Source organism: Pleurodeles waltl, chromosome 10 (assembly GCF_031143425.1).
Source record: "Pleurodeles waltl isolate 20211129_DDA chromosome 10, aPleWal1.hap1.20221129, whole genome shotgun sequence".
Classification (NCBI taxonomy): Eukaryota; Metazoa; Chordata; class Amphibia; order Caudata; family Salamandridae; genus Pleurodeles; species Pleurodeles waltl.
Genome location: NC_090449.1, coordinates 397,354,244 through 397,366,361, shown reverse-complemented (window position 1 = coordinate 397,366,361; position 12,118 = coordinate 397,354,244). Strand labels below are relative to the sequence as shown.

Here is a 12,118-nt window from a genome sequence, read left to right as displayed (position 1 = left end):
GTCCCAGAGTATTGAAAGACAAAGTAGAAATTCAAAGTTCTGGAAGTGGACCTGATCCACTTGCGAGGAAATCTCAATGGGAAAGAGCAGGCTGCTCTACATAGGCATATGTCATTTAGAAATGAAAATAATATAGCCACATAGATATACCAATGTCAAGATTAGGGATGATATACAGAGAACCAATCCGACATGGACACCGCAGCTGAGGTTGCGGTAATAAAAGAAGGTCAGCTTGTAGTATAGGGGTAAAGCAAAAACGCGTAGACAGATGATAGCCAGCTAAACCATAAAAAAAAAAAGAAAACTGTTCAATCACTTATGTTCTTAAGACATGGCACCAGATCAATGTAGTGTTGAAGGGAGCCTGTCTCTAGCATCTGGGGAAATAATGTAGAGTGTAGTTTCCGTGTGTGTGAGATATACTTGTTCTTCGCTCTTCCATCTTTAATCTGCCAATTTTGCTTCAGCAGTTTCCAAAGTCAAAAAAGCTAATACACCCAATACTGTACTTTCTTTGGTCCAATAATGTGTTTTAAGACACTCATTCTGGAGAAAGCTACCGGACTATCACGAATACCCTACGGACATGGGGTCTACCCGGATGTTCCCACCATACAGCTGCTACAAAAGCCTGCTTTAAGTGAGTGGAGGAGGTGTAGAAATCAAAGACTAAGAAGGAATAAATGTTCATAGATCCAAGACTGAAGAAAGAAGGGACAAGAAGGAAATCAGGAAACTTTATACCTTTGTCACATTTCTGGTCAGTCTCCCGATGTACACTTTTGTTGGTCGTGGGCTTGGACTACGCCGTTTCCGCTCCTTTTCATCTCTTTTGGGTTGCTTCGATCTGCATGAAAAGAGCAAATGCAGTGTGAGCATCCTTCTAGAATAACAATTGTCTCCCCAGGGAGAAACTGTTGAACACTAGCCCGATTATTCCATATGGGATGGCCTATTTTGGGGCACTGCAACTGAGGTTAAAGAGAACATTACAAAGCACGCCTAAGGTAGCCAGTTGAATCACTGTCATCCCATATGCTAGACTCTTACCACACAATAGGTCTAACACTGACAACAAAGTGAACTACTCTACAAACTCCCTAACTCTGGAGAACAGCAGCATAATGTAGGTATCACAACAGCAAATCAACTCACAGACAACCTGGAAGGGCTGAGTGCCACACCCCGTTGTATTACAGAAATTTCACCACAAAGTAGATGTTCATAAGCAGAACAACTGCATCATACCAACAGCACTCTTTGGAGAAGACCCCTGTTCCCATCATCTGCAAAACGTCTCAAAGTTGTCTTGTTGGTTCAGTGCTTGCCACCTTGTAGGAAGTTGGCTCTGTATATACTATTTCAAAGTAAGAAATTGTGTGCACAGAGTCCAAGGGATCCCCTTAGAGGTAAGATAGTGGCAAAAAGAGACAATTCTAATGCTCTATTTTGTGGTAGTGTGGTCGAGCAGTAGGCTTATCAGAGGGTAGTGTTGAACATACACAGGCAATACATGAGGAACACACACTCAGACAAGTCCAGGCCAATAGGTTTTTATATTGAAAAATATATTTTCTTAGTTTATTTTAAGAACCACAGGTTCAAGATTTACAAACAATACTTTAAATGAAAGGTATTTCATTCAGGTATTCTAGGAACTTTGAATAATCACAATAGCATGTACAGTTTTGACAAAAATGGCAATACGCTATTTTAAAAGTGGACACTGCAAAAATCAACAGTTCCTGGGGGAGGTAAGTAAATGTTAAGTTCACAGGTAAATAAAACACTTCCAGGGTTCAAAATTGGGTCCAAGGTAGTCCACCGTTGGGGGTTCAAGGCAACCCCAAAGTTACCACACCAGCAGCTCAGGCCCGGTCAGGCGCAGAGGTGAAAGTGGTGCCCAAAACACACAGGCTTCAATAGAAATAGGGGTGCCCCGGTTCCAATCTGCCAGCAGCTAAGTACCCGCGACTTCGGAGGGCAGACCAGGGGGGTTTTGTAGGGCACCGGGGGGACACACAAGCAGACACAGTAAGTACACCCTCAGCGGCACAGGGGTGGCCGGGTGCAGAGTGCAAACAGGCGTCGGGTTTTCAATAGGAATCAATGGGGAGACCCGGGGGTCTCTTCAACGATGCAGGCAGGCACGGGGGTTCCTCGGGGTAACCACCACCTGGGCTAGGAAGAGGGTCGCCTGGGGGTCACTCCTGCACTGGAGTTCGGTTCCTTCAGGTCCTGGGGGATGCGGGTGCAGTGTGGTTTCCAGGCGTCGGGTTCCTTGAAGCAGGCATTCGCGGTCAGGGGGAGCCTCTGGATTTCCTCTGCAGGCGTTGCTCTGGGGGCTCAGGGGGGGGGGGGGGGGGTCAACTCTGGCTACTCACGGGCTCCCAGTCGCCGGGGAGTCCTCCCTGTAGAGTTAGTTTTCCGCAGGTCGAGCGGGGGGCGTCGGGTGCAGAGTGGAAAGTCTCACGCTTCCGGCGGGAAACATGTGGTCTTTAAAAGTTGCTTCTTTGTTGCAAGGCTGCAGGTTTGTTGAACAGGGCCGCTGTTCTCTGGAGCTTCTTGGTCCTTTTAGAAGCAGGGTAGTCCTCTGAGGCTTCAGAGGTCACTGGACCCTGTGGGATGCGTTGCTGTTGCAGTTTTTCTCGAAGTGGGGAGACAGGCCGGTAGGTCTGGGGCCAAATCAGTTGGTGTCTCCGTCTTCTCTGCAGGGCTTCAGGTCAGCAGTCCTTCTTCGTCTTCAGCTTGCAGGAATCTATCGTCCTTGGTTCTGGGGGGCCCTAAATACTCACTTTAGGGGTGTGTTTAGGTCTGGGAGAGCAGTAGCCAATGGCTACTGGCCCTGAGGGTGGCTACACCCTCTTTGTGCCTCCTCCCTGTGGGGAAGGGGGCACATCCCTAATCCTATTGGGGGAATCCTCCATCTGCAAGATGGAGGATTTCTAAAAGTCAGAGTCACCTCAGGACACCTTAGGGGTTGTCCTGACTGGCCAGTGACTCCTCCTTGTTTTCCTCATTATCTCCTACAGCCTTGCCGCCAAAAGTGGGGGCAGTGGCCGGAGGTGCGGGCATCTCCACTAGCTGGGATGCCCTGTGGCACTGTAACAAAGGGGGTGAGCCTTTGAGGCTCACCGCCAGGTGTTACAGTTCCTGCAGGGGGAGATGAGAAGCACCTCCACCCAGTACAGGCTTTGTTCCTGGCCAGAGAGTGACAAAGGCACTCTCCCCATGTGGCCAGCAACATATCTGGTGTGTGGCAGGCTGGCAAAAACTAGTCAGCCCACACTGGTAGTCGGGAATGTTTTCAGGGGGCATCTCTAAGATGCCCTCTGGGTGTATTTCACAATAAAATGTACACTGGCATCAGTGTGCATTTATTGTGCTGAGAAGTTTGATACCAAACTTCCCAGTTTTCAGTGTAGCCATTATGGTGCTGTGTAGTTCGTGTTTGACGGACTCCCAGACCATATACTCTTATGGCTACCCTGCACTTACAATGTCTAAGGATTTGCTTAGACACTGTAGGGGCATAGTGCTCATGCACCTATGCCCTCACCTGTGGTATAGTGCACCCTGCCTTAGGGCTGTAAAGCCTGCTAGAGGGGTGACTTATCTTTGTCATAGGGTTAGGGGGAGGGGAGTGCCATGTCGACTTAGTCATTTTCTCCCCACCAGCACACACAAGCTGGCAAGCAGTGTGTATGTGCAGAGTGAGGGGTCCCCAGGGTGGCATAAGACATGCTGCAGCCCATAGAGACCTTCCCTGGCATCAGGGCCCTTGGTACCAGTTACAAGGGACTTACCTGGATGCCAGGGTTGTGCCAATTGTGGAGATAAAGGTACAGTTTTAGGGAAAGAACACTGGTGCTGGGGCCTGGTTAGCAGGCCTCAGCACACTTTCAAATCATAACTTGGCATCTGCAAAGGCAAAATGTCAGGGGGTAAACATGCCAAGGAGGCATTTCCTTACACACCTCAACAATAGCCTGACATCAATATACATAACATCTAGTCTACAGAGATGTAATTAAGCCTACCACACTTACCTTAAACAGATGGTATCAATGCCACACAATGAGCAAATATTCCTCAAAACATAACCACCTGAAGTGGAGCACTGGTCAACCATAAACGTTGGCAAACACATCCATCCACATAATGTTCCACTAGATACACTGCACACTCCAGGTGGCTGTCAGCAAATTTAATAGTATTCACTAATCTGCTCCAAATATGATTCACAACTGGGGGGAAAAAGAAAAAAAAAAAAAAAAAAAAAAAAAAAAAGACACAAAGACACAAAGCATACCAGTACACCTTCACTAAACCATTGACTCCAGTCAACAAAAATCTAAGAACAGTAAAACGCACCAAGATTTTAAAAGGGATTTGAAACACAAACGATGCAGCTCCACTACATGAATGTACATAACATGAAATTACTACTACCCCACCGTAATTAAGTTACTCATTACTTACTTAGAACGGGAACGCCTCCTGTTGTCATGCCGCCGCCGGGATGGACTTGGGGTTGCTGATGAGCTACTGGAGCTGGAAGAGCGAGAGGAGCTTGAGCTACCAGATCTGCTTGAGGCAGAGGAGGAGCTGGAGCCGCTACTTGAACCAGAACTAGAGCCGGAGCTGGAACTGGAAGAAGAGCTGGATCGGCTTATGGAAGAGAAAGAAGAATCAGGTCATAGGTATAACAAGTTGTAAAAGTATGAAACAGAGTATATTCTGTGTAAAATCACCTCTGAGCAGACTTTATGAAGTAGACTGTTAAAAATGTGTAACAATTACTATGAATAAAACATCCAAGATGAACTAATACCAGTTAAAGATGGAGAAATTGAGGCAGATTAAGCTCTAGGAAACACACTGAACACAGATGATTGTTACATTCTACTAGTAAACAAGCAGTCACAAGTGCAGTTACACTGCAGGCACCAGAGCCATGATTTGAACAGTGCAGCAGGTGCAGTGGCACAGGGGGCAAAAGCTCTAGATAACCCACTAAACACAGATTATTGCTATATTTTACTACTAAACAAGCAGTCACAAGTGCAGTTACCTTGCAGGCACTATGGCCAAAAGCTCTATAAAACCTACTGAACACATATTATTGCTCTATTTTTCTACTACCCCCAAATCGGAGCCAGCTATGGCCGATATCTCCAAGCTCCATAGCAACCGTCTGCTGCCCTACTGGTCCCTGTGGCGCAGTGTGAGCAGCTCTTCCTACACCGCACTGCTGAGCTTCTTCACCCTTCCTCTCTCCCCTCACGTGTTTCCTTCTACACAGGCTTCCTCTTCCCCCAGCCTAGGACGCTGGTACAACTTAAAAGTATACTGCTCACCTTTTTTCACAATATGAGCAGCTTTCATAAAAAACACTTAAAAGTTCAATAAAGTATTTCAACACTTTGTGCAACAGAACTGGTGCTCTTATAAAGACACTTTTATTAATAGCACTAGGGAGATTACATGATTTTAAACCGATTCCAAGACTCAAACCCGACTCCACAAGTCGGCAGCTCTTTCCGTTACTTCACATCTTTATTAAAGTCACCTGCAACATGTACAAAATACATTGACAAAGACAATACATTTCGTATAGGCGCAACCTACACGTCTTCCCAATGCTTGTCCTTAGCATTACATATAATACGATCTTCAAATACATACCTTCAGGATGTGCGCTGTACAAAATGTCTTCAACACTTGATATTACAAAAATTTTGTCTATGTAGAATAGCAACACAGGCCATCCGAAGGGCTACTATGAAGAACTTGCAGTTCACTATAGGTATTGTCGGGTGGGTGGAACATGAACGTTTTAAAATTCAAATTTGAAAACTATCCTTTAAAAATATATATATTTACACTGATTAAGTCTGATGCACTACTACTAATAAGATAAAACAGTTCTGCATGTAAATAAAATACTTTTCTGGAATTGCTGAAAATACGTTTTCATATTTTACACATTTGTAGCAGAATGTCTTTAAAAATAAAGGAGGCCCAAAAGTTAACTGTGCAGCGCACCCTAGTTATTTGCTTTCTTTCTGTCAACATCTGGGCAGTGCGCGCTCTACGGGCGACTGGAATGCAAAAACCCAGCACTTATGACCTCACGTAATTCATGCATCATGTTGATATGCTGTTGTTTAACCTTTTGCATTGCAGAGTTTAATCCTGAAGACTTATATTCAAGGTGCTTGTAAATACTGTTCATTTGCAATGTATTGCTGCAGGCTTTCAGAGTGTGTCAGGGTGTGATCCCTTTCCAGGGCCTTCTAGAAGCTTCTTCTGCAGCATGACTGGGTGTGGTTCGTGGGCTGGGCCAAGACTCTATATAAGGGAGCCAGCCCAGCTCCACGTGCTCACTATTCAGAGGTCCCAGTGCAGAGCAGCAGCAACTTCCTGAGCTCCTGTTACGGAGGCCTACTTTGATCTTCCAGGCCATGCCTTTTCACTTTGTTGGTGATCCTTGATCAGGGCGGTAAGACGGAGGTCGGGATGGGCCTCCGATCCCGTTCTCGAAGGATTTCGAGGTCTTGGGCCTAATTTGCATGATAAACAATTTACTTTGTGCGTGTGAATCTGCGCTTGGTTTTTCATGGCATTTACATGCTGATACTCGAATCGGCAAGACGCGCGATTCATTGTCTGTGTGCATGTTCTTCATTGTGCGGTACCATTTCATGGCATTTACAAGGTAGCATTCGAATCGGCAAGACGTGCGATTAATTTCTTATGCTTAACTCATGATATTCATTGTTAGCAACCATTTCAAGGCATTTGCATATTCTTCTTAAAATCAGCAGTGTGCGCGTTTTCCGTTCCCGTATTTAAAGACTTGACGTCAGATTGCTTATAATGTACGCGATCATTTTATGGCAATCAAAACTTTGATGTGTAGTGTTTCCTGAAGTGCACACAATTATCCAGGGCCCTTGAATTTTCTGCAGAAGTGTTAAATTCAAGATGTTACATTCTATGTGCATGTTAAGTCTTTAGTACAATTCCCATTGACTGTAAGCAATGGAAAACAGACAACATTTACCTGACATCCAGGAAACAATCAGTAAACAAGGTAATCAGATTGGTGGGAGGGGGTAACAATATTGCCAACATTTGTAACCTTGACGTCGGCCAGCTGGTCCTCCTACTGTTCGTTTGAGCCTGGTTGTTATGTCTTTACAGATTTCTTTGATCTAGGTACTGTTATTTCCACCATCATTCATGAAAGTAGACCCTGGGAACTTAATTGCATGCCATGATTGGGACTTACAGGTTTTTTTTTTTAAACATGGATACCGTTATTCATGAAGGTAGTCTCTGGGCATTTATTTGCATGCCTTTATTTTGGACTGGCTTCACTATTCTTCGGTCCTAAGGACGTAATTTTCTGGTTACAGGTTTACTACTTGGCTGTAGATGCCTTAGTTGATTCCCTCCTTTGCCATGTCGGTTCCTGGAACACATGGCTCACGGCCCTAATGTAAGTGGTTATTACTCCCTTGCACATTTCTGTATAGATTCACACTACTTCACCTTCACTTGCTTACACCTTAGATGTGTTGCACAATCACTTTTTATCATGTGTATGTCTCTTCTTACTTTCTTGATATTTTATATCACATAACTATAACCTGGCACCCTAATATGCTAATTTCACAGCTAATTCTTTTAACCCTTTCAGCAAATAATACGATTTTGTTTTGTTTTACTTCTTTTTTAATTCTATTATTTAAATGACTCTTTACCCCCGCTACTTCTTCTTTTTTTCAGTTGGTACAAGTTTGCACTTGATGGTAACCTACCTATTCTTCTTAGGCTCTTCTATCCTATTCCTAATGATGATCCCAAGTATTTAGTTTTGGGAATAGAAACATTAACAGCTGTACCTTAACTAACTTGCAATTCGGTTCGTTGAATGAGTACTGGTATCATTTAAATCTGACACAAATATCTGAATTGTAGTATGTCGCTGGATTGTGGCCTGAGCCAGTGTACGATGCAGTGATCATTTACGGTTAATAAACTACACACACTTGCTGTATTTAAAACAATATTATTCTGTTCCTTTGGAAACCAGCTTGACTGCAAGTATACTTTGTTATTTTCTTATATGCATACTTTTTTACTCTCGATTCTTTTACTACATAAATTATTTATTGTTGTGAATTCACATAGAACTCATTGTATTTCTATGTATGAACCGTTCTATTATTCTTGCTTGTAAGGGACCATTGTTTCTCCCAAAATACAGATTGTGTCTACGGGCACGTTTGCTGACAACACTAGAGTTGCACCTTTTTTCCTTGTTGAGTGAGCTCTAGGATGCAAAGGAAGAGTCTTCTGTGCTGTGGAGTAGCATATTTGTATTGTTTCCACAATCCATTTTGCAAGTGTCCCCTTTGTAACAGGTGAGCCTTTGGTCGATTTGGCGTAGGGGATGAACAATTGGTTTTCGTTGCAAAACTGTTTAGTCGCTTGTAAATAATACGTTAAAGATCTGCTTACATCCAGGGTATGAGGGTTTTTTCCCTGTTGTGCTTGTGGATTTAAAAAAAAAAAAAAACATTGGTAACTGTATGCTTCTATTGACATAGAAGTTGCTCAACACCTTGGGTAGGAATTGAGGGTATGTCCTGAGAACCACCCTGTCCTTATGTATTTGCATGTATGGTTCCTGTATTGTTAAAGCTTGAAGATAGCTCCCCATCCGTAGTGACGTGATTGTGAATAAAAATGCACCTTTAAGTGTGATACATTGGAGTCCAGCTTTATGTATGTGCTCAAATGATTTTGTCAATAATTTTGCAGATACCGTGATCACATAAGTGACTGTGTGCTTCTTGGGGGTGAAATTCTTTTGGACTCCTATAGAAATCTCTTTACCATTGGTAAGGTGAAAAATCATTTGCATGAAGCTACTCTGGTGCATGCTACAATAGCCGCCAAATGCACTGGGAGTGTTAAATAGTTTATCACACTGTGCAGCAGATGGCTGAGATACATTAGTACAGTTTCTTGTTTTGTTACTGTCTTCGGGACTCAAAAAATCTACTCGCCCACTCGCTATAGCGAGTTTTATTTTATGAAGTTGAGCTATTTTTAGATCCCACTCGCCCGTCTGGCGAGTGGACAAGAGAGGTGATCTGTCAGAAACTGAATTTGCAATTAAGATGCCTTTAAATCTTATTCTTGTCACATTTGCTCCGTGTTCAGAGGCAGAGTTCAAAAGTCAGTTTGTCCTCTTGCAAAGCAAATACTTTTCCTTGTGAATGCAGAGTTCCAGGGTTTTGTAAGGTGAACTGTCTGACCTATGTGAAACGAAAAGCTGTTGGTATCAGGTTATTCCTAACAAACAACATTTATATAACTAAGTCAACTTTACAAACATTTCTAAATATATTTTCAGTAGCTGTGAAAGACCATTTTTTGTACTTCTGTGTTAGAAAAAATATTTTAATAGGATGGAAAAAAAAAAAAAAGTCAGAACACTTACGCTATATAGTTTTATCAGTAAAACTGCAAGTTGGTGGGAAGGATTTTGGGCATTTCTTGAAAATTTACTGTCTGTAAATGAAAGTGCGCTACCACGTCATGCTTTAGTAATATATTTATTAAAAGTGAGTGTTTAAACAAACTGAGAAACACTCCTACCCTGATGGCATAGCTATTAGTAAATTAAGAGGCAAGTCATTCATGGATCATGTGTACCCTGTTTGCGGGCTAGAATTATTATACATGGAGCAAATGTTTCGTGTATTTAAGCAAGACGATTTTTTTTTTACAGCAGAAATGCATATTTGAAGATGCATGCATATGTGAGAATGAAGAAAAAGGCGACTGTAAAAATACAATATTTGCCTTGGACCACACAATTTGATACCCGTTTTCAGGTCAAGTACATTACAGTTAGGTCGAGTGAATTATTCAAGCTACTCGACCTGCAGGGCTAGTAAAATGTTCATGATTTTTCGACGCCTAGTCACCATTGACTTGCTTTTGGTGCACCAGTGGAGGTATCTTCTCCATTTTGCTGCATAGCATTGTCTCATGGTAGGCTTTTTTGTCTCCTTTATTATTTCCATGTCTCTAGGTGGTAAATGTAGGTGACCAAATTCTGTATGTATGTTTTAAGGAGCCAAGCTGCTAGATTGAGTGCTGCTGGCTCAGAATAAAACACCTTCCCCTTTTGCATTGTAAGGAGGTCTTGTTCCTCCTTGACTCAGATCATCTGTCCCTTGGAGTGCTTGAGTAGATCAGAAAATCAAGTCTGTCTTGCCCATTGTGGGGCTAGGAGGGTGAGGTCTGTCCCTTGCTTTTTTGCCTTTGGAATCAAAGGAATCAAAGGAATCTGCGCAAAGGTGCAAGCAAATCTACCTGACCAGTTCAGTAAAAGGACAGTCCCTTCTGACTTCGGCAGTCCCTTCTGACTTGTGGTGTTGAAACCTGGAGGTGAAGAGTAGGCATTTTTTGTTCTCCACTTTAGCGAATAGATCGACTGCTTGTGCGCCCCAGCCTCTGAAGATTCTTTCTAGAGTCTCTTTTTTTATTTCCCACTCAGGTGACCTGCTGTCCTGTCTGCTCAGTCTGTCTGTCTCAGTGTTCTCTTTTCCCAAAAGGTGGACTGTCTATAAGTTGATCTTCAAGGAATTGCCCATTGCCATATCTCTTAGGCTAGTTTGCTCAGAATGAATGACTGTGTTCAAGTAAACGTTGCCACAATGTCTGTATCAGTAGAGTTTTCCCCATTATGTGTGTCTGAAATTCTTTCTGAGCTAGAAACACCATCTTCATCTCTAGGGAAGTTGATGTTCTTTTAATGCATCTGCGTTGTTCTATTGGCCTCATATCTTCGGATCGCCCCTGCGTGCTCCCCACCCCTTGTGGGATGCATCTGTTGTGATGGGCACTGTTGGAGTTGGTATCTTAAATGCTCCCAAATGTTATGTTTTTTTATGCCGCCCACTGTACTTTCTTCTGTATCTTTGCTGTTGCAACCACTAGATCCTCAACTCCCAGCGGACTGTGACCAGTTGTTGCATAACCATGCCCATCAGCTTCATGCCCGTGCTTAATGTCAGAGACTACCTCCTCCGGTACAGGCGAGTTTGCTCCACAATTTGTTCTATCCTCTTCTGAGTCGGGTATGCTTGTGCTGTCATCTAGTTCAGTCTTGCTCCTAGGAAAACCTTTTCCCATTCTGGCTATGGGGATGACTTCTTGTGGTTTATGAAAAACCCCGGGCATAACAAGATTGTGATCACCGTTTGGATGCCCCTTTGGCATTTTTGTTTTGTTTTTGCTTTTACCAACCAATTGTCCAGACGTGGGTATACATGTATCCCTTTTTGTCTCAGAAAGGCTGCGACAGCTGCAGGGCACTTGGTAAAGACACTTGGCGCTGACTTTATGCCGAATGGCAAAACTTTGAATTGATAATGTACTTTCTTGAGGACGAATATGAGATACTTTCTGTGTGCTTGATTGATGGGCAACCTTTAGGTCTACTCCTGCCATATAGCAACCTCTTTCCATCTTCCTACCCACCATGTCAAGTCACTTGCTCTCTTTTCTGGAGGTGGATCTGTGGAGGTGTCTGCATTACTTCTCCTTCTGGCGGTTGTGAGAATGATGGAGTCTGCTGCTGTGTTCCCCTAGATATATTTGGGGTATTTTGGCAAGAGTTTGTATTTCTTTTCTACCCGGGGGGTAACTGCTCTGTAGCAGATTTCCTGAAGGCCTCTTTGCCTTGGTCCAATATGCTGGGCAGCACTGAAAGATGTAGATTCCCCTGACTTGGAGGCATCAAGGTTTCAAGAAGAAAACAAGAGTCTCCTTTCTCCTCATCTAGTGGAACCCCATAGGTCTCTGCTGCCTTTCTGATTAGACTGTTGTACAGTGTGATGTTATTGGGTGACGATGGTCTCAAGGTATAGCTATCTACCTCTTCCTCTGGGCTCTCTCAGTCAAAGTAATTCCACTCGTCCTCAAAACTTTCTGTTGCCTCTTCCCCTTTGGGGTCATAGAATACCTCCTTGGCCTCCTCTTTAGGAGGTTCTGTTGTCGCCGGGGCTTCCTTCGGGGATCCTTG

General features: G+C 43.5%; 1 protein-coding gene across 1 annotated transcript in view; it reads right to left on the bottom strand.

Moving 5' to 3' along the window:
• Window positions 1-12,118, bottom strand: part of RNPS1 (RNA binding protein with serine rich domain 1) — an 86,121-nt gene that overhangs the window by 22,853 nt on the left and 51,150 nt on the right. Inside the window, exons 3-4 of the mRNA XM_069210620.1 lie at window positions 4,486-4,674; window positions 748-850 (exon numbers count right to left, since the gene is read on the bottom strand). Coding sequence (XP_069066721.1) covers window positions 748-850; window positions 4,486-4,674 — 292 coding nt within the window. The remainder of the gene's footprint in view (window positions 1-747; window positions 851-4,485; window positions 4,675-12,118) is intronic.